Raw genomic sequence first — 20029 nt, 5'->3', positions numbered from 1 at the left:
TACAACGGTAATATTATATATTAATGTGTGTGAAGCAGCTCCGCCTAAAATGAAGAAACATCGGCAAGAACTGGCAATACCGACGTCGCTACTGGTCATAGCTTGCATCTATTATCGAAATAACATAGAAATAGCTCCTTTAGCAAGAAAATTGCGACACGATATGGTTCACATGGTGTCTCGCTACAAACATAAGAAATAGGTCATTTGGATGACATTATCTGGAAAGAGATTTTTAATGGATTTAAATTTCAGAAAAATGGAAACGTCTCGCTTACTTGATGGCGTACTAACCGGAAAGAGAGAGAAAAGTACCCAGAATGCTTTATGAAAACCTTTGACGAAATTTCCGGTGAAATGCACACTGGGAAGTGAAGTATTTATCTTGTGTTTGAGTGTCTTTGACTTATTAAATGACTGCAAGCGAAATATGGTTATTGGGGTAATGCTGTAGAATTTGAAAGCGAAATTTTAATAAAAATCTTTTTTTTTGCTGTATTTTGTATATTTTCTTATGCATCAAGTAAGAGACACTCGGATTCCTAGCCAGCTAGCCAGACAACTAGCTAATTGAAACTATTGACACAATAATATAAAGCAGCTGGTTAGCGTTAGCATTAGCATTAGCTAGAATCACTTTCGATTTGAACCATTAACGTTACGTAACCGTATATATAATTGCGCACATAACCATCCACTGTTCTTGCAGTTGTGAGAGAAGGTATGTTTGCTCTTTATCATGTTATAACAGATTAATAAAACATTGGCATTGTAGCTGTGAAGCTAGCTGCTTGATAAAAGAACATGTATGCAAGGCTATCTATACATCCGCAGTAAGTTCTTTTAGCTGGCTGGCTGAAGTGAACTATGAATGAGGAAACAGATTTAAATGCACTCTGTTTATTTGATCTTGGCCGTTTAACGTGAGCTTTGTGGTCCATACAAGCAGGTTACAGTGTCCTGCTACTAGGCCACTTTAGATGGGGTTGATTGTACATCACTTCATGTCACACACTATGGTGATTTATCCCCTGTAGGGTGTTTCCAGGGGCACACGGACATGGGTAAGGGCTGTAAGGTCGTGGTGTGTGGCCTGGCCTCTGTGGGGAAAACCGCCATCCTGGAGCAGCTACTCTACGGCAACCACACTATCGGTTAGTTACTGTCCTTCCTCGTCCTACAATTTATATGAAACATTGATGGCGTGTTCCTTTCCTGGGCTATTTAACTAACATACTACTGTAAGTAGTGTTACACACGAAGGCTTTCAATAAACCAAACTATTCAAACAGCCTTGGCGAAGTGACTAAAGTGCCTTTTTGTCACTGTAGGTGGAAGTAAAAATATCTCATGCTAGTGTTACTTTATTATTTTACATTCACTTCACTTTCTACAATCACATGTAATAAAATTATGCCAAAAAGTGACATCAAACAATTGTTGTGCAATATACAGGGGATGCACATATTCTTTTGTTACTGTTTTTGATGTTGTTCCCATTTTCAGATTTGTTGTGGCCGATTCATAAATACAGAATATAGGGGTAGTCATGGTCCTGTGGTAGGGAACTGGTCTTGGTTGTGGGTTTGATTCCCAGGCCTGAGGCCATGACTGAGGTGCCCTTGAGCAAGGCACCTAACCCCAACTGCTCCCTGGGCGCCGGGCTAGGGCTGCCCACCGCTCTGGTCATGTGTGATCCACAGCCCCTAATCACTAGTGTGAGTGTTTGTGTGTGTGTTCTAATTGCACAGATGGGTAAATGCGGAGGACAAATTTCGATTGCAGTGAAAAAATCACAATTGACAAAATATGGAACATTTCATTCATTTCAGAATGAACTATATTTGACTATATGCCAAAGTGCAGTAGAGTTTACTGATGCCTGCCAATATAGTGCCATTTTATGCCCTTCATCTCTGGATCTCCTGCTCTGCATATTTATATATATATGACCCCAACATGCCTGTTTCAGCATATGGAAGGTTTTTAATGAACTGATCAGCTGCATCAGGTGTTACAGCAGGTACATGGAATTATGCAGCATTTGGGCAGTATTCTGGATAGTCCGCTACATGCCACGCTACTGACTGGGCCCATATCAGTACTCAATATGCGAAAGATGCCCGAATGACGTACTACTCTGGCCAAATATTCCAGTACATGACCAGAGCTATTTTCATGGTGCATCCTGCTATGCAACAGTGGCAGGAAATCCATTCACAAGTGGAACCTTCATATGTTTGTGTGGCCCCATAGTGTGGTTTGAATTTGTTGCATAATGGATACTATACTGCATACTACTATGGGGACCAGAATGCAGTATACACGATGTAGTAGGATCTGTCAGACATAGACCAGGACTTTCCAAGACTGAGACTGAAAGCCACTGAAGTTTACTCAACGAAATGATTGAATGGGGTTTCCCAACAGCATAACTGTATTAAAATGACATTAATTCTTTGCAGGCACACTCAAAGCAAAGTATGCTCAATGTCATTAATGTAGTGTAAAGCCTAAAATCATATTTGGAAATACAGATATTTCAGCTAATGTGGTTTATAGCTATAGTTTATAGAGTATGGAGTTGGGTGAAGAGTCCATTCCAGAAATGTAAAAGGACTGTTATAATTGCTTTTAAATTTAGAATGTGTTCACACCTCCACACATCCTAATTTTATCTGTTACTTTTATGTAGTACATCCAGTATCTTGGTCTTCATTAATTTAATTTAAATCTACACTGAAAGAAAGAGACTGAAATAAATATCTAATTAACCTGCATTGTTTCTTTTTTTTAGGTGCAGAGTCAAACGAAACTCAGGAAGACATTTATGTCGCCTCCGTTGAGACGGACCGTGGAGTAAAGGAGCAGTTACGCTTATATGACACAAGGGGGCTCCGTGAGGGCCAGGATCTTCCTAAACATTACTTCTCTGTGGCCGATGGCTTTGTGCTAGTCTACAGCATCGACAGTCTGGAGTCCTTTAAGAAAGTCGATTTGCTGAAGAAGGAAATAGACAAATCCAGGGACAAAAAAGAGGTATGATAATGCAAGACTACGGTGAAAAGATCCAAACATTACCCGTTTCCATAGGTTGGCAAAGACGGTGGAGGTATCAGGCTGAATGTATCATGTACCTTCCTCTGTATGCATTTAACTCGTACTAAGGCCACTGCCAGTAATATTTATGAGACTCTTATGAGAGTTAAGTGTAATACTTGTCAGATTCAAATATCAACAATCAGCCCCTCAAGATACCATACCCCCCCCCCCCCCCCCCCAAACGTATGGCTAGACTGTGAGACTCTCGTCCCGTCCCTGCGTCTAGGTGGCGGTGGTCGTGCTGGGCAACAAGGCCGACCTGCGGGAGCGCCGTCAGGTGGAGCAGGAGGCGGCGCAGCAGTGGGCTCGCGGCGAGAAGGTGAAGCTGTGGGAGGTGACGGTGGCGGAGCGCACCTCCCTCATCGAGCCCTTCACCACCATCACCAGCCGCCTCACGCAGCCCCAGAGCAAGTCGGCCTTCCCCCTGCCTGGACGTAAGAGCAAAGGAGCACCCTCCGACATGTGACCCCGGGCCTGGGGTCAGAGGAGGGCCACTGGGGTCAGAGGAGGGCCACTGAGGTTGGCCCACATTTATCGCAGTCATAATATAAAGCGTTCAAATGATTTGGGCTTCCACAGCACTGAAGGTCTTAGGTTTAAGACAGCAGTACTCATAATCTATGGTGCTCGACCCTTCAATCTGCCAAAAGTGCTTTAACAGAATAGTGTGTGGAAGTTTCATTCATGTAGCATCGTGAGATCTCTCAATACCAGAATGGAACATACTGGACCTTTAACAAGGTTTAACTGATCTTAGCTCTGTATTTTAGTCCCATTGAAACCCAGTACTGTACTACTAGTTACTAGTAATCTTATAGCAATAGGCAGAAAAGTATTTTTTGTCATTATACAATAGCTCTTGCTGTCTGTGGTAAACAGTTTTTGAAGCAGTGTGTGGGAGAGCAGAAGTTTGTGTGAATGCCAAAATTGTGTACAACTAGAGATATTTATTTTTATTTATTGTTGTCACTTTATGGAACACACCATGACTAAAATAGCCTGTAATTGCACAACTATATCTGTTATGCATTTTGAAATGTGAACCCTCTAGTTTCAAGCAAAGCATGTTTCGTACATATGTTAAGAAAAAAGTAGCTTAATAAAATGTGATACCTTTGGACTGCCAAGACGTCTCTTTTTGCAGCTGCTCTATAAACACAGCATTTTCATTGCTCTAATAATACTGTATTAATATCCACATTTATGTGAATGAAGAGCTTTCTTTTTGATATTTATTACAGCAGGCTAATACAGGATGCCTGTGGGTGAAACTATCACAAACCTATTACTCAACCAGAGAATGAACACAAGTGCTTCTCGTCTTCAATGGGTTTGTGGCGGCTGATTTGGGCGCAAAGTTGAAAACAATCACTGCTGACAAACGACAGCATACATCCAATGTAACTTTAATAGCAGAGGGAGAAAATGCATTACAATCAAACATGGTACCAGAGGTCATGCTGTGATTTCATTTTACAAGCAATCAGGATTGATAATGAACGTCCTTTTGAAGCACTAACTGAAACCAATTTACAAGTGTAGAACAAAAAACAAAGAAAACAAGAAAAGGAAGACACATTAAAATCCATTATTGCCAAATCATTCTACATGGGTCAGAGAAAACAAAAGTCACACAATGACAATATCAGGAAATAAGACTTTAAACTCCACCATAAAACTCCACCCCGCTCTGTCCCATGACTGCACCTGCTTCCTCCTCTTCATATACATCCTTCTCCCACTCCCACCCTCTCCACCCATCTCCACCCGTCCCCGCCCGTCCCCCCCCTGGTTCCCAGAGTTGACCCGCCAGCAGCCCGCTCCCACTGCTGTGAGGAAATTATGTGGCATAGCGCTTGGTCCACTGTTTGGCTATCCTGTCGTGCTCTGGCCTGTTGGTTGTGTACTGAGTGGCGATGCTCCCCACCAGAGGATCAGCTTCAGGACAGGGAGAAACAGCTCAAATTATTAGCGTGTTGGTGTACGTCACAGAAAACGGCATTCGTGTATGGAAGAATTCCTGTTGTTCATGTTACCAGGCTTTTTAATAAAATACTGCCTTAGATACTCAACAGGTAAAGTGCCTACATTAAGTCAAAAAATTTCACGTGCAGATCAAATGTAGCTAAACGCAGCCATCGCCTTAATGTAAACACACATAAAGTGTCTGCAGTCTCATACATGAGCATCAAACAGCTGCATGCATGCCCACACCTGCGACTGCCAGAGGAGGCCTGCACTGCCTCCTCCGCTCTGATCTAGGTCTCCCAGGCCGAGCACCAGCACACAGCCATCGCTGGCAACACTGGGGCTTCGTCCCCAGACCACATATTTGCACGATTCTTCATCCCTAATCACTTCCGCATAAATATACCTCCTGTCGTGAATACATTATTTAAGCGTATAATTAAGAAGGTGTATTTCGGTATCCGTGTCGGGGACCTCTCGTCTCTTCACAACAGAAGCAGGCCGGGCCAACTTGTTGCATGCAAAGGATTCTTTCCATTATGGCCTCAACTATTTATTACAGCAACTTCCAACTGGAAGAGAGGGGGGCGTGTCTTACCAGGGTTGCAGTCTGTGAGGAGGGAGCAGATTGACAGCAGCACCTTGGAGATGGTGAGGGCGGGACTCCAGTTGTCCTTCAGGATGTCCAGGCAGATCACACCCTGACTGTTGATGTTGCAGTGGTAGATCCTCGTACGGAAGGTCACCTTGAGAGAAGACACCGGGCCACACGTTACTCTCGAGAGAAGACACCGGGCCACACGTTACTCTCGAGAGAAGACACCGGGCCACACGTTACTCTCGAGAGAAGACACCGGGCCACACGTTACTCTCGAGAGAAGACACCGCACCTTAAACTTTCCTCTCAGAAGGCACAAATTCCAGTGCAGTTCGTGTCGGTCTGATGGGCAAACTCAAAAGACAATGTTTGATATGATGAGCAAAGTGTTTGTGTGAGAACACACAAGGACTCCAGTTAAGGGAGTGTGTTTAAGGGACTGTGGACCGAGGGGTGAATGCAAGCATTTTAAAGAAGGGAAGACACCCCCACCCCCCCAGCTGAAGACCCATGAATGGAGCGTAGCACTCCAGAGGACCAGAGAGAGGGCGGAGTTTAAGGCTCTCAATTCCATTTACTGGACATGATGTGCTCACTTTTCTTCCAGTAAGTAGCTGTGGATGTCTGCCACAAGGTCATTAACGACAAGCGGCCTACTGATAACATTTACCAGGTTACACGCCCTCCGCTTCCTCACCTCCTATTCCTTTCACTGGCTCTCAGACACAACACTACAGACTACCACTGTCGATTATGGAGGTCCATACACTACAGAGTGTTGAAAGAAGACTGGGTCATCCATCCCTGACAGCACCAACCTTCCTTCCTCGTCATAGACATTTTTGCTGATCCACCGTCACCGGAGCATCACTTCCACAAGCATAGATGCGTCGGGCTGCTTTGGTTTGTAAAGACTATCATTTAAGAGTGTTTTCCTGCAATCACGTAGGATGCAGCCAAGAAAAAATAGTTGTGTATTCTGTAAATAATGCAGCAGCTGGAACACATGACCCAACGTGATGCCCACACACAGCCAGAGGCCCTGGAGCGAACCACACAGACAATGAGACGCTGGCTTGAACTACTCACCTTAGGAGGTTTGAAGGGGTAATCAGGGGTGAAGGTGATGTCGAGGAAGAACACCCCCCCCTCGTACACGGAGCCCGGAGGACCCAGGATGGTCGACCTCCACTCGTAGATGTTGTCTCCTTTCGGGCCAGCGCTGAAGAGAGCAAAATTAGAATTGGCAGAATGTTAGCATCAAGCAAACGGCCACTGGACCGACTAGCATTAGCTGGTCTTTCTTGTGAACTGAGCGAATGACTCTTATTGGGAACATCTAATAATAACATAACATTTCATTCATGAAAATTCATTCATTATCTGGACAGCATAATTCCGCTAGTCGGGGTCACAGGGGGGCTGGAGCCAATCCCAGCATTATCAGGGTACACCATGAACAGGGTACACCATGGACCGGGTACACCATGGACAGGTCGCCAGTAGAAAATTATTTGGTAAAATAATTCATATTAGGTACTGCCCAACTTCCAAAATGGTAAGAAGCTCAAAATATCGATCAATGGGGAAAATAGCAACAAAAAGTAGCACAGTGTACAAAATGTAGCTCAAAAACATGCCAAAAGCAGTTTACACCATAAAGAAAACATGGATGATGCCACCTGCTCCTACAATACTAAAATGATTTTGTAATATGATCACTCATTTCCATCATTATATGACTACAGTAATAATACATGTGTAATAATAACCCTCAAATACTGTATTCAAAGCTTAACAAAGAACACTGCATGGAAAAACCAAAACTCACGACTTTACACCATTACATTCCACTAGTGTTGTACAACATATTTGTAAGTTAATCTATATTCCAGAAGTGTACTATTTATATACTTGGATTTTGGAGTCTGCGCTTTGAATCAAGCATTTCTGCTTACGAATGCAATACTCAAAAACAAAGTTTGAACAAATTCCAAATTTATGCTGTGGGCACACCAGACGCAAGTGCACGTTCTCACAAATCAGAAACATTCGCACAACATTCGTTAAAAGTCATGCAGACCTGAATTTAACCACGTTACAAGGAAAGAAGCCTTCACCGTCTGGTTATCACAACACATCAGCAGGTAGCAACCACATTTCAACACTCGTACTCCCTTTTAACCATGTATTTTTAGCAGTGCGTAAAATTTCATAGTTTTTTTTTTAAGATAATACAAGTTTCCCATTTTCAAAATGTAGGCTAATATCAGAGCCATGGAAAAAAGTCACAAAATCCTCTTGCATGACCACTGGCGGTTTGCTATCTTTATGTTCTAACCATAAAGTACAACACTATCAGCTTTAAACACACACACACACACACACACACACACACACACACACACACACACACACACACTCCCCCCAGACACCCCTGGGCTCATTCTCCGGTATATGCCAGAGGAGAACAGGACGAGTGATACAGGATAAGATAACGGGCCCCATAAAACATTCCCCACACAAACAAACAAACAAACAAACTTCGGCGTGTTTACTGAGGGAGATAAAAGAGCGTTTTAGTGTTTCTGAAGCGGACACAAACTCGGTGCCGCTTCGCCCCGAGCGCCCGCTTCGCCTCAGCCGCTTCCCTTGCGCCTCCCGTTTCTGGCGCGTGAGAACTCGCTCCGGCTCTTCCGCCGGTTCCGTTCGCCACACGAGCTGCGCGCCGGCTAATAACGCCCGCTAATAACGCTTCCTGTTAATAACGCTTCCTGTTAATAACGCTTCCTGTTAATAACGCCCGTTAATAACGCCTCCTGTTAATAACGCCCGTTAATAACGCCTCCTGTTAATAACGCCCGTTAATAACGCCTCCTGTTAATAACGCCCGCTAATAACGCCTCCTGTTAATAACGCCCGCTAATAACGCCTCCTGTTAATAACGCCCGTTAATAACGCCTCCTGTTAATAACGCCCGTTAATAACGCCTCCTGTTAATAACGCCCGTTGGCCGCCAAGACGAACGACGACCGCGGAGCAGCAGCACATCACACGACCGGAGGCCGAATCAGGCCCCCAGGTGACGGTACCAGCGAGGCGACACCGCCAGTTCCGTTTGGCTCCTGTCGCCGCTCTGCTGTAAAAATATAAACAGTCCTCCGCCCCGACAAGTGCAAATAATTGCACAAACACAACCGCCCCCGTCACAACTGCCCCCGTCGCGTGGTAAATGTAGCCTACGGCCCGCGACCAAAATGGCCTTTTAGATTAGTGCAGCTGAGCGCCAGTGTGTTTGACCACAAACGCCTCAGTCAGCACGTGAACCCGCACGGACCCGCACATCATGTCACCGCTCCAGGCACGAGCACAACGGCGCTACAGACGACACTGCCCGTCAGTCGAGTGCGCACACATCACGGCCGCGCGCAAACGCACGAGCACAATGAGCGACTATTCTAGAAAGGCGCGGGACCCCTCACACTGTCACCACTTTCATTTGTTTAAATAACACGCTTGTTTTTACACACGCACACGCGCTCGCACGCACTTCCCCAGAGGAAGAAACTGAACTGAAGACTATTTGATAAACATCACGAAACAATTTTGAGAAGAATAATCTGTCAAATCAGTGTTTACAGCAGGCTTTAGGTTTCACATATGCATGTCTGATTCTCAATTATATGACTAACACACACACTACATACACTTTAGACTCATTTTCATATGCAGTTTGCTCTTAAACTGTCCTTATCATGAATCGTTAGATGGGGATATTTTATTCCAGTTTTAAACACACACTTGTATGATTTTACACATATAAGATATAAAAAAAAAAACTGTTACATCTTTTTTTTTTTTAAGAGTGTGCTGAAGGACTCTAAACTAAGGCATTAAGAATCAAGTTACACAAGCCCCAAGTGGACTATTGCATTTAAAGAATTAAAGTGCTGAGTGAACAGTGAGTTCTCGTGTTCCTGCCCATTTTGCATGGTGCCACTCCATCAGCAGTGCAGCCGCATGGAGGCTGTCAGTCACCTGCCCGCGCTGGCTCAGATTTAGCCCTGTCGCCTCACAGCCTCACACCTGAATTTCTGATGTAATCTTGCTGAATTTCCCAAGGAAGGCATAAAAGAATTTCCACAGCAAACTCAATGCGTTGACGCTAACGGTACGGCTACGGAGGGCCCTGGCCAGCAGCGGCAGGCGTGGGCAGTGGGGGCCTTTGTGGTGGGAGGGGCCCCAGTTTAGTGCAGCCAACGGCTCCGTCGCTACCATTGTTGCTCCGGTCGGCTCCCACAAACGTTAGCTTGCTGGAGTGCGTCACAGCATGAAAGTGCACGACACCCAGGGGCTCGCCAGAGACAGAGAGCAGCTCTTCAAGGGTCGCTTTGGCAACCGCCTCTCCTCCACTCGCACGGACATATTACCGGGGGGCTCATCAAACCGCTGCCCCCTGAGGAGGCCAGCCAATAGGAAAGCACGGGGGGCAACAGCAGGCTGGGGGCGCTGTTTCGGCCACGCTCCGCACCGTACTGGGGGCGGCGGGTAATTACAGCAGCATGCTGCGTTTTTAATTTCTGCCCTAGGTTCATTACTCAGCCTCCGGCTCAGGAATGTGAGGAATCCAGAATGTGTGGCTGAGTGACACCCATAGGGCATAGAGAGAGAGAGGGAGAGAGAGAGAGAGAGAGAGAGAGAGAGAGAAAGGGAGAATAAAAACAGATGAAACAAAAGCAGAAATAAAAACAGATTCAAAAAGAACATCAAACCATCAAACAACACAGGACAGAGAGAGAAAAAAAATTGGAGGACCGGAGCAGTAACCACACAAAAGGAGCATTTTGGAAGGACTACAAGTGTCCCAGAATGAGGCAGAACTGGAAAAATGTGTAACCCCCCCCCCCCCCACCCCCAAATGGGCGGGGTCAACTATGGTGAACAGCAGGCAAACAGTTAATGAACAAGAGAGGAGGGAGGGATGTACAAGGAGGGAAGCAGAGCAGAATAAACCAGGGACCTCCAAGCAGAAGCCAAATAATGTTGTCTCAGAGGGGGTGTGTCTGCTGTGGAATTCCTCCCCGGGCACAGGTAGGTTCAGATACGTGCCATCATGTATTAACATACTGGAGGAGGAACTAAAGCCAATAGACAAGGAAGCAGGGGCACGTTTAGGCTTCTGCTGGAGACCATCATCTGATCTGGAAGCGTCTGGTATCAGACCGGTGCCGTGACCCGGGCGCAGCTCCATCTAATCTCCCTCTGAAGGAGAACGGGGCAAACGGAGTGGTTCCCCTTCAGTGAATCAGCAAATCTGTCAAATTAAAGATCTCAAGGGAGGGAGCAGGTGGACGGGTGGCGGTGTCGGCCCGCGGGGATCGAGCGTGCGGCGCCCCTGCGGACCCGGCGCCCGTTCCCCCGCTCGCAAAACAAACAAACAAACAAACAAAACAAACGTCTACCGTGGAGCGAGTGAGGCGGGTTAACAACTGCGGGAAGCAATGTGATCAAAGAGCAGGTCCCTGGGTTCAGCCGCCATGGGATTCAGCTGCATCTGGCAACATGCAGCCCGCACAGCGATCGAAACCACAGGTCCAGCGTGCATGGACGACAAAACATCAGCTCCCAACACACTGGGCCACTGGGCCAAGCATGCTGCCTGTACCAGAATTTGGGCGATCTGAACCTGGTAATCCTCGGCGGCTTACTTTGTCGCCAGGGCAACCCTGACTGAGCCTGCGTCCACTGCATGCAATATCAACTCCTCCTGTTTACATCTTCCCGAGGAAAATAATGAAGAAGCTGTGGGAGTTACTAATGAAACGCATGCAAAGCTGTGGTCCCAAACGGAGAACGCCACACGTCCACGTGCATGTGTCTAGCTGCTGGTTGGAGTGAAGCTACACGCACACAGAGGCTGAACACACACACACTCGCTAACGCACACATGCTGGCAGAGATGAATGTTTAGAGCCAACCGCGCGAGACGTCCGACAGGCGGCAGCTGAACGTGTAATCAGTTTCCACCTCGAGGTCTAGACGCCAGGGGAGCACGCCGTTTAAGTCATCAGTGTGAAGAGGGAGCTTATCTCAGACGAGGGCCTCCAGTTCAGTTACGGCCGTTAGCACGGACACGCCGACGGGTAGCCTGTTGTCTTCTTTATTTAAAAAATCTCCCCATGTTTTCGCTCTTTATCTAGCACAGGTGACCTCTTCTATGAGGGGAATAGCTCACTGCTGTGTTTTTCGCTGTTATTTTTTTTCTATTTACGGATTTAAATACACTCATTATGGGTGAGGCGGGGATCATTTAAACATAGCGTGCATGTGGGCTGTATCTTCAACCTTGGGCGGCACAAAGACTGGAGCTTCATTTAGCAGGAAAACCCACCCAATTCGACTCCACAGCTAACCGGCTAGACCCAACTGGGGTAACTCAGGTGCAATAGTGCAGTAAGCACACCGAGAGGGGGTGGGGGGTCTCTCTGGCTGAGACGGGAGAACGCTGCGCTCATCTCCAAACCAAACCTGCCTGCATCTCCAGCCTAAGCACATGCGGTTCTCTAGGAAAGGCAGTGGGAAAACAGGAAACACGCTGCACTTCTAAATAGCGCTTTGAGCTCATTGTTAACGCAGGGCGGGAACAAACACGGGAAGTCATTTCGGAGGGATGCGATGTCTGCTTCTTCCCCTAATCACCAAAAGCAACCGATACCCCATGCGGCGAAGACGGTCCTGGCTTCCAGTTACGGGCCCAGGCCGAGAATCAAACCCTACGTCGCTCCTCCACACATAGCACACGCAACCTGCGCGGGGCTTTTCTGATCAAATCATAGAAACCAAATCCATGACAGATTATTTCACTAATATAAGCAAGATTAGACATCAAGCACATGTTTGTCATTTCTGTCAGCAATAAGTTGGTGTGGTTGTGTGTTGTCTGCCAGTTTCTTTCGAGCTAGCTGTGGTGTCTTACACTTATCTACATTCAGACTAAGCGTGGTTGATATTTCCAATACTCCAGCAGCACGGGCCTTGTACAGCACATCAGAGATGACAATCTTTGACTGAAAAGCCTAAATTATTTCACTTACCTGCAATTTGGTGGAGGATCCAACGTGATATCGGCCAGCTCCTTCTGAATCCTTAAATAAAACAAACAAATAACCAATGACTCAACGCTGATCAAGTTCCGTTGTTTTTAGGTTAGTTAAACTCTGACCACTTCGGTGCAGTGCACCCACGTAGAAATGACCAGAGGAACGCTTAGACAGAAACTGCTCCCTTTCCCAAGTGGCCTCCTGAACACTGAACGTATTCTCCTAAACTCAGGAGGAGCACGCAGCGTTACCTCTGTCCATCTTCATGGATAACATCACCTATTTCCAGGTGAGTTCTGACCACCCGGTGGTCTCTCTATGGTCCAGCAGCTGTCAGCACTCACCTCTTGGCGCTGGTGGACAGCAGTTTGGAGGTATTGCTCATCTTGGCTTTGCTCTCTCTCTTCTTGCTAGGCGTGTCTTTCTCCGGCGGCTGATGAGTGGAGGAGGAAGAGGACGATGAAGAAGAACTAGAGCTGGCACGCGAATCCTCATCCGACATACTACCGACCTCAAAAGAGGAAAAACAAAAGGACGATAAGCAGATGACCGACACAACGCTACAAATTATGCAAAGGGCGCGCGGGGAGAACAATGTGACACAATGTAGGCGAGTGGACCGGCGACCCCCGGCGCGAGCGTGACCTTTAACTCTCCACTCACCACCGCCGCACCGGTCCCGACAAACCCACCGTCCCCTCCACACGGACACGGCACGTTAATAACGGGACGGTTCGATCCCGAAACTCCCTCCCGTCTACGAATCATTTACTTATTTCATACCAGTCGCCTAAAGAGAGATCAGCCTGATGTGTGCGGTGTAACCAGGCTGTGTTTACGACAAAGCCAAGCGTGAACGGTGTGGATGTGGACCGGAACACGTGCGGGGTGACCGGTGGTTCTGCCCGTTAACGGGCGGCTCGGCACTGGAGCCAAAACGAACGTGGATCGGGCGATGTCGCATATTCGTTTGGGAATCGCTTCACTTTCCTCCCAATCCCCCTCGCCTCGAGTTCACGAAACTTTCGCGATGAAACGGGCAACACCGCTGATAACCGACGGTACACTACACCGTTAAAACGACCCACAGCCGTCGAACCGGGCCGTTATTTCTCACCACTGTATTTATTTACCGCGAATAATCCTCACACACGCAGCTGATCCCCGCCGAGCCCAACACACACACACACTCTCATTTCCCCTCTATGGCTCAACGTTTTCGGTCGACGGGACGCGAGGCGACGTTTGGCCCCGTTTAAATACCACACACACAAACACACACACACAAACATACACACACACCCGAAAACGTTGAAGCGTTACTCTTTTGCTACCTTTCTTTGTGTCTCCGTGAGCCTCTTCCGTCGCCTGGACGCGTGTGTCTCGCCTCTCGCGGAGCGGAAGTGCTGGTGCAACACCAGCTGTAGCGGTCCGGCCCAATGGAGTCGTCCCCAGCTGTACCGACCCGGCCCAATGGAGTCGTCCCCAGCTGTACCGACCCGGCCCAATGGAGTCGTCCCCGCACACTGGCTGATCGTGTCAGACCCGGAGCGCCTCCACTCTCGGTACCGCAGACGAGCCCTGGCCACAGTGTCCGCATGTGACACACGAATAACACTTCTGGGTTGTGTTGTCGTCCTTCTTTCTCGTTCGACGTTTTCATGGAATTACTTCATGAACAACATCTACCACGGTCATGAGGTGTAACTGATCTGGTCTAGAACAGGTGCCCCGTCTTGTTGATTTTCCTTTTTATAACACTTTTCATGCGAATGACTGTTAGTATGGTTACAGGACATGGGTTGTATAGATTTCCTTTTGATTAGCCTGTGATGGTTTGTACATAACGGCGCTCAGTTACATGTATTCCTGCGAGTCAAATGTATTTAAATTGAACAATGTTTTGTTAGCTGGTGTTTGACAGAGCCCACCTGCAAATAACAGGTTATTATTCCATGACAACCTGACCCCAGGACATATAGAAGTCCAGGAATGAGACATACCAATCTAAATTCAAGTGGTTCTTCCTCATGTATGGCTTTCAGGTGAGTGGCTGAATACCGCAATAGCGTTTTGTATGCAATATACTGCAACACACTAACGCACATGAACTAAAAGTACTCTACAAACGAACTTTGTCAAGAGCATCAGTCCAGACGATTGGCTGAGAAACTTGCCCATGTGTTAAACTAAGGGGCGCTCCCCCCGTCTGTTCTGTGAGACTGGGGGTGAGTCGGAGAGCGAAGGTTGTTCTGCCCTGCAGGCTTAAACCTTGAAACTGCTCCACTTACCCACATAACTACCACCAGTCTAAAGGCACTCCAACCCCCCCTACACATACCCACCCAGACCATCAAAGCTCTTTGCATTTGTAACAGAATTGATTTTAAGGGCTTTTCACTTAAACACACACACACACACACACAATCTGTGAAAGGAGGGGTGACCCAATCCACTTCCTGTCTGTCTGCTTGCATTACCTGTAGCTGTATGGCAAATGTAGTTGGGCAGGCAAGATGGTTGCAGATGAGGAGATGCAGCGTTCACATGAAAGGCCATCTGGTTGGACAAAACACCTGGGCAAGGTGTAAATCTGCAGCATTTGTGACGGGCTAATAGACATAACCACCTATTAAGGAGGTTAAAACAGGCCTTCAGAACAACAATCGCATCTGGGACTAAGATCAAGTTTGGATGTAGTACTACAGCAACTTAATCGAAGATCACTGTGAAAAACGGAGACAATTCACTCAGTCACTCCGTCATTTATGGACAGAAACTTTTCCAGAATAACCGCTCACTACTGCCTGCATGCTACCACCCGAGTACAGCAGTTTCTGACTTTTAATAACTATTAGAAGCCCTGAGGCATACAGAGTAGGCATACCCACATATGAGAGGCAGGAGCTCCCCCACTGCCCCTCCCCCTTTTCCAAGTCCCCGCCCCCACCAATGCCTCTGTGTCATCAATGGGGGGAAACCCCCGATTGGCTTTATTGATTCGTAATTCTCCGTTTGAGTAAATAAATCTCACTATTCATTTCCAAGGGCACACAGTGCGTACTCTCAGTGACGAGAGTCCTTTGATAATGCCTGCCACCCCCCCCCCCCCCCCCCCTCAACAGAGCTCTTTTTATACCTGAGGCAGTGAGCCAGCAATCAAAGCCCTTTACAAACCGTCCGAGAAGCTGCAGTGCATCTGAATACATCTCTTCATCCATCAGTCCAGCTACATCACGGGCTACAGATGAGGTGATTGCATAGCTATACATCAAATGTCAGCGAGAAGCTTGGAGCTGCTCCATTTGTGAAGGTTTTCTCCTCGTTCTTTATCCAGGATCAGCTGTGAGAAACTGCCATACGCATAGTAACTGTGGCCACTGGAGTTTACCTTTCTGAACAGTTATTATACTCGCACATGCAAAGGCGCATGGAAAATATTAGCAAGCCACAAACGCTCTCACAGTAAGGGCCTTTCACTAGATTGCGAGTATGGTTAGTTGTGTGGTAAGGCTGTGCATTTCCTAAAGGAAGTCAAAGAGTTGCTAACAGAAAATGAAAAGTGAAATGACAAGCTTGTGATTGTGAAAAAGGAAAACAAAACATACAAAAAAAAATTCATGAGAAGTCAACAAAACAACCCCACAGACACCCAGCAGCCAAACCACACTTCAGCCCAACACGTCATTTATTCACTCGGTTACTTAACAGAGTATCGATTGAGTTTTTTTTTTTCCCCTCACAATGTGCATTTGAACAACAAACAGCCACTGGGCGGTGCTCGTCGAGCCACAGGCCCAATAACCGACCGGACTGGTGCGGGACACCTCGAGACCGACAGGACAGCACCATAGTGTTCCACATAGACAGCTTGATGGAGGGAGAGGGGAGCAGGGGGGGGAGAGGGGAGACGAAAGAAAGAAAGAATGAAAGAGTCCGCTTCATGGAAGAAAGAGTCAGAGCGAATGTTGCCTGGTCTTCGTCTCGAGTGTCTTCCGCACCACCGCAGAGTCAATGAAACAAAATATACTACAATCCCCAAAAGCCACTGGGAAGGAGGTGCCGTTGTCCCCACCCCCCTCTGGGGGCGCTCGTCAGTAATGCAGGTCAACAGCGGAACAGTAATAACATTACAAATAATAATATTAATAATAAAGCTTTCGACAACCATGCCAACTTTCAGCACACTGGAAAAAGTACAATCCCCATCTGTTCTTAGCATACATATACTGTATATAAAAACAAACAAACAAACAAACAAAAAAAGCTTTCAAGTCAACAAGAAACGAAGGAGAGTCCGTTGTTAGGGCAGGGCGGACCGGGGGAGGGCCGGGTGTGCTTCAAAGGGAGTGGGGAGGGGCTTCACGGGAGGGGGCGGGCCTATGTGGCGTAGCGCTTGGTCCACTGTTTGGCTATCCTGTCGTGCTCCGCCCTGTTGGTCAGGTACTGGGTGGCGATGCTCCCCACCAGTGGGTCCGCTGGAGAAGAGAAGAGAGAAGTTAGGCCTCAGCGTCAAGCAACCTTGTGTGTGTGAAAAATGCTATTATTACTGTCATCATCATTGTCATCAGTAATGGTTTATTATTAATGGTTATTTTAAGGATGCATCTTTAAAGGCAGTTTTCCAGACTGTCCTTAGCGATTGAAAAGACCAGCTGAATGGATTTTTTTTTGTTTTAAATCTTCCCCTCAGCTCTGTCAGCGGGTTAAGAGGGGCCAAGGTCAAGCCTCGCACGGCCCGCCATGGCTCCTTTGTCTGGGAGCTCGTGGGGGGAACTAGGGGGTCGCCATAGCTGTCTGGAAGAGGCTGGGTAAACAAGCCCCATGCTGAGAGAGAGCCTCTTCACACACAGCTTTGAGATCAGCTGCTGGCAGCCACAGCCATACCACTAAGCACCTGGGATGCAGAACCTGAGCTGATCTCAGATCAGAGGAAGGGTCTCCCAGTCCACTGTAGAGCTTGGAGAAGACCGTGCGGCTGCATGTGTGTACATGTTTGTGTTTTTGTGTGTGTGCGTGGCCGTGTGAGTGTGTGAACAGAGAACCAAGGACCTGTGAGGGTTAATTAACTGTCACTGCATCTCAGTCCGCCCCCTTTAATGAGCATCATCTCATTGATCTCTCCTGCGTGAGCAGCACCTTCAGAGGAACTGGGGGGGCATTCGGTCAAACTTGCAGTGAGAGCCTATGCCCTGTGAATGCATGTGCACGTGAGACCCTATGCCCTGTGTACGTGTGTGTGTGTGTGCGCATGCAGAAACTTTAGTTACAAAACTGCAGTGCTGCAAAAGCAGAGGTTAATGCAAATACTCTCTGCATGTGCATGTGGGTTCATTTAATGCTAATCTCCTGCTTTATAGCACCTTGGGGGGGGGCGTGGTTTCCCTTTATGGCCAGAAACAACTGCTGCAATATCACTTGGGCAGGATCACAACACACTGCAACGCCACCGCCTGCAGCCTCAGCTGAGAGCCAATCATCACTCACGTGGCTCTGGACTGTTGCCGTGCGCTCACAGCCATGCAGGCCATTCCAAAGAGGCTCCCCCCCAACCCCCGCACACACACCCCCCCCCCCCCCCCCACAACCCCCTCACCACCCTCAATCACCACCCCCCCAACCCCCGCACACCCCCCCCCCCCCCCACACAACCCCCTCACCACCCCCCCAACCCCCTCATTCTCACTCACCTCTGTGTTAGTCATGCCAGAGGGGAAGCCGTTTAATTTAGCTTTATTTACATAGACTGGCACTAGCTGCTATTCTTAATAAATCCCCCAAAAAACTAAACCACACACACACACACACACACACACACACACACACACACACACACACACACACACACACACACACACACACACACACACACACACACACAGCTCGTGTCCTGGTTCTCTTCAAGCGTGTCGCCTTTACTACTTGTAATTGCGCTAATCTGTGCTTTTTGCTGCCAGTTAAAGGTGCTCTCTGTGATTATGGGTAGGGTCAGATATTGATCGCAGGCTCGAATTCCCTTGGGTTCCTGAGCCTGACCTCTAATGACACGCTGGTGGCCACTCGGCTTGCGGCTGGGATTACGTGGAGCGTTCCACGTCGGTAAAACCACAGTGACAGAGGAGGACTACAGGCACATTGTGACCAGTGTGAGGGCCAATATGTGCGCAGTCTGCACTGAATTAAGAATGGAGAAACACACCCGTACCCAATACAAACCACACTGCTGGCAGCGATACACGAATTATGCTTCTAGTTAAAAATTACATAACACTCATCAGAATCAATAAGCTCGCGTTCCCATGCCCCGGTCTTTGTCAGAACTATTGGCACACCAGGCTTGCAACGTGTACTCATGGGCTAACCAAATTCTGGACATGTACTGGGGAATTTACATTCCAAATCAGATGAACAGACTGTCTGGAGTCATAATACAGATTAACGTCACAATCAGGGATTTGGGCCGAACCAAGCCGCGGGCTCGGTGTTCCAGACGGTTTGTCCTCCCTATCGGGCAGCCCTTAACGAGGACTACGTGTCCGTCGCCCCAGCGTCGCGGTTCTGGCGCGGTCACTTTGTACGTTCAAATCTTTCTTTCTTTTTTTTCTTTTGAATAATTACAAAGACTTACCATCATGAGGGCTTTATCACATTAGGAATGTCAGTCCGACCTTTCCTCGGGTGCATTACACAAGCAGCGCGAACGCAGCACGGCGATGCCTTGCACACACCGCGATAAAGGTAGCAGCCACTGGGGGGCGGGGCGAGGGGGCGTGTCTTACCAGGGTTGCAGTCTGTGAGGAGGGAGCAGATTGACAGCAGCACCTTGGAGATGGTGAGGGCGGGACTCCAGTTGTCCTTCAGGATGTCCAGGCAGATCACACCCTGACTGTTGATGTTGCAGTGGTAGATCCTCGTACGGAAGGTCACCTTGAGAGAAGACACCGGGCCACACGTTACTCTCGAGAGAAGACACCGGGCCACACGTTACTCTCGAGAGAAGACACCGGGCCACACGCTACTCTCGAGAGAAGACACCGGGCCACACGTTACTCTCGAGAGAAGACACCGGGCCACACGTTACTCTCGAGAGAAGACACCGGGCCACACGTTACTCTCGAGAGAAGACACCGGGCCACACGTTACCCTCGAGAGAAGACACCGGGCCACACGTTACTCTTGAGAGAAGACACTGGGCCACACGTTACTCTCTCAGAGTGATCCACTAGCTCACGTGCTAAAGCAGATCCAGCATGGAGCTGGC

The 20029-nt window shown here is 47.9% G+C and overlaps 3 protein-coding genes across 6 annotated transcripts in view; 1 reads left to right on the top strand and 2 right to left on the bottom strand.

Moving 5' to 3' along the window:
* The first annotated feature begins 400 nt into the window (after positions 1-400).
* Positions 401-4248, top strand: nkiras1 (NFKB inhibitor interacting Ras-like 1). Its single transcript, XM_077009761.1, has 4 exons — positions 401-721; positions 1038-1154; positions 2798-3039; positions 3329-4248. Exons 2-4 carry the CDS (start codon positions 1061-1063, stop codon positions 3566-3568), a joined length of 576 nt encoding a protein of 191 aa, XP_076865876.1. The 5' UTR covers positions 401-721; positions 1038-1060; the 3' UTR covers positions 3569-4248.
* A 244-nt stretch (positions 4249-4492) lies between these two features.
* On the bottom strand, positions 4493-15406 carry LOC143517350 (ubiquitin-conjugating enzyme E2 E1). 3 transcript variants are annotated; one of them, XM_077009757.1, is made up of 7 exons: positions 15249-15406; positions 14103-14349; positions 13113-13279; positions 12763-12813; positions 6758-6890; positions 5669-5816; positions 4493-5040 (listed from the first exon to the last, which is right to left on the bottom strand). In XM_077009757.1, the coding sequence occupies exons 1-7, from the start codon at positions 15389-15391 to the stop codon at positions 4943-4945; spliced, it is 987 nt and encodes a 328-aa protein (XP_076865872.1). In that variant the 5' UTR covers positions 15392-15406; the 3' UTR covers positions 4493-4942. The 3 variants fall into 3 exon arrangements, with proteins under 3 accessions (XP_076865872.1, XP_076865874.1, XP_076865873.1); XM_077009759.1 differs by lacking the exon at positions 15249-15406 and having other exon boundaries at positions 14071-14123; XM_077009758.1 differs by lacking the exons at positions 14103-14349; positions 15249-15406 and adding an exon at positions 13902-14049.
* A 1032-nt stretch (positions 15407-16438) lies between these two features.
* LOC143517348 (ubiquitin-conjugating enzyme E2 E2-like) overlaps positions 16439-20029 on the bottom strand; it is a 30974-nt gene continuing 27383 nt past the window's right edge. For both annotated transcript variants that reach the window (XM_077009756.1, XM_077009755.1), the window contains exons 5-6: positions 19548-19695; positions 16439-17246 (exon numbers count right to left, since the gene is read on the bottom strand). In XM_077009756.1, the coding sequence (XP_076865871.1) occupies positions 17149-17246; positions 19548-19695 (246 nt within the window). In that variant the 3' untranslated portion in view covers positions 16439-17148. The remainder of the gene's footprint in view (positions 17247-19547; positions 19696-20029) is intronic.

The sequence above is a fragment of the Brachyhypopomus gauderio genome, chromosome 6, assembly GCF_052324685.1.
Source record: "Brachyhypopomus gauderio isolate BG-103 chromosome 6, BGAUD_0.2, whole genome shotgun sequence".
Taxonomy (NCBI): Eukaryota; Metazoa; Chordata; class Actinopteri; order Gymnotiformes; family Hypopomidae; genus Brachyhypopomus; species Brachyhypopomus gauderio.
Note: the sequence above shows the minus strand (reverse complement) of the source record. Positions and strands in the feature narration are given on the sequence as shown.

What these genes read in the sequence shown, in the direction of transcription:
- nkiras1 (XM_077009761.1), top strand. Translation starts at nt 1,061, where the DNA reads ATGGGTAAGGGCTGTAAGGTCGTGGTGTGTGGCCTGGCCTCTGTGGGG. An exon ending in CTACGGCAACCACACTATCG is followed by an intron (nt 1,155 to 2,797) that starts GTTAGTTACTGT and finishes TCTTTTTTTTAG; the next exon opens with GTGCAGAGTCAAACGAAACT. An exon ending in AATCCAGGGACAAAAAAGAG is followed by an intron (nt 3,040 to 3,328) that starts GTATGATAATGC and finishes CCCTGCGTCTAG; the next exon opens with GTGGCGGTGGTCGTGCTGGG.
- LOC143517350 (XM_077009757.1), bottom strand. Translation starts at nt 15,391, where the DNA reads ATGTCTATTAGCCCGTCACAAATGCTGCAGATTTACACCTTGCCCAGG. An exon ending in TCACGGAGACACAAAGAAAG is followed by an intron (nt 13,280 to 14,102) that starts GTAGCAAAAGAG and finishes TCCTCTTTTGAG; the next exon opens with GTCGGTAGTATGTCGGATGA. An exon ending in GATCCTCCACCAAATTGCAG is followed by an intron (nt 6,891 to 12,762) that starts GTAAGTGAAATA and finishes TGCTCTCTTCAG; the next exon opens with CGCTGGCCCGAAAGGAGACA.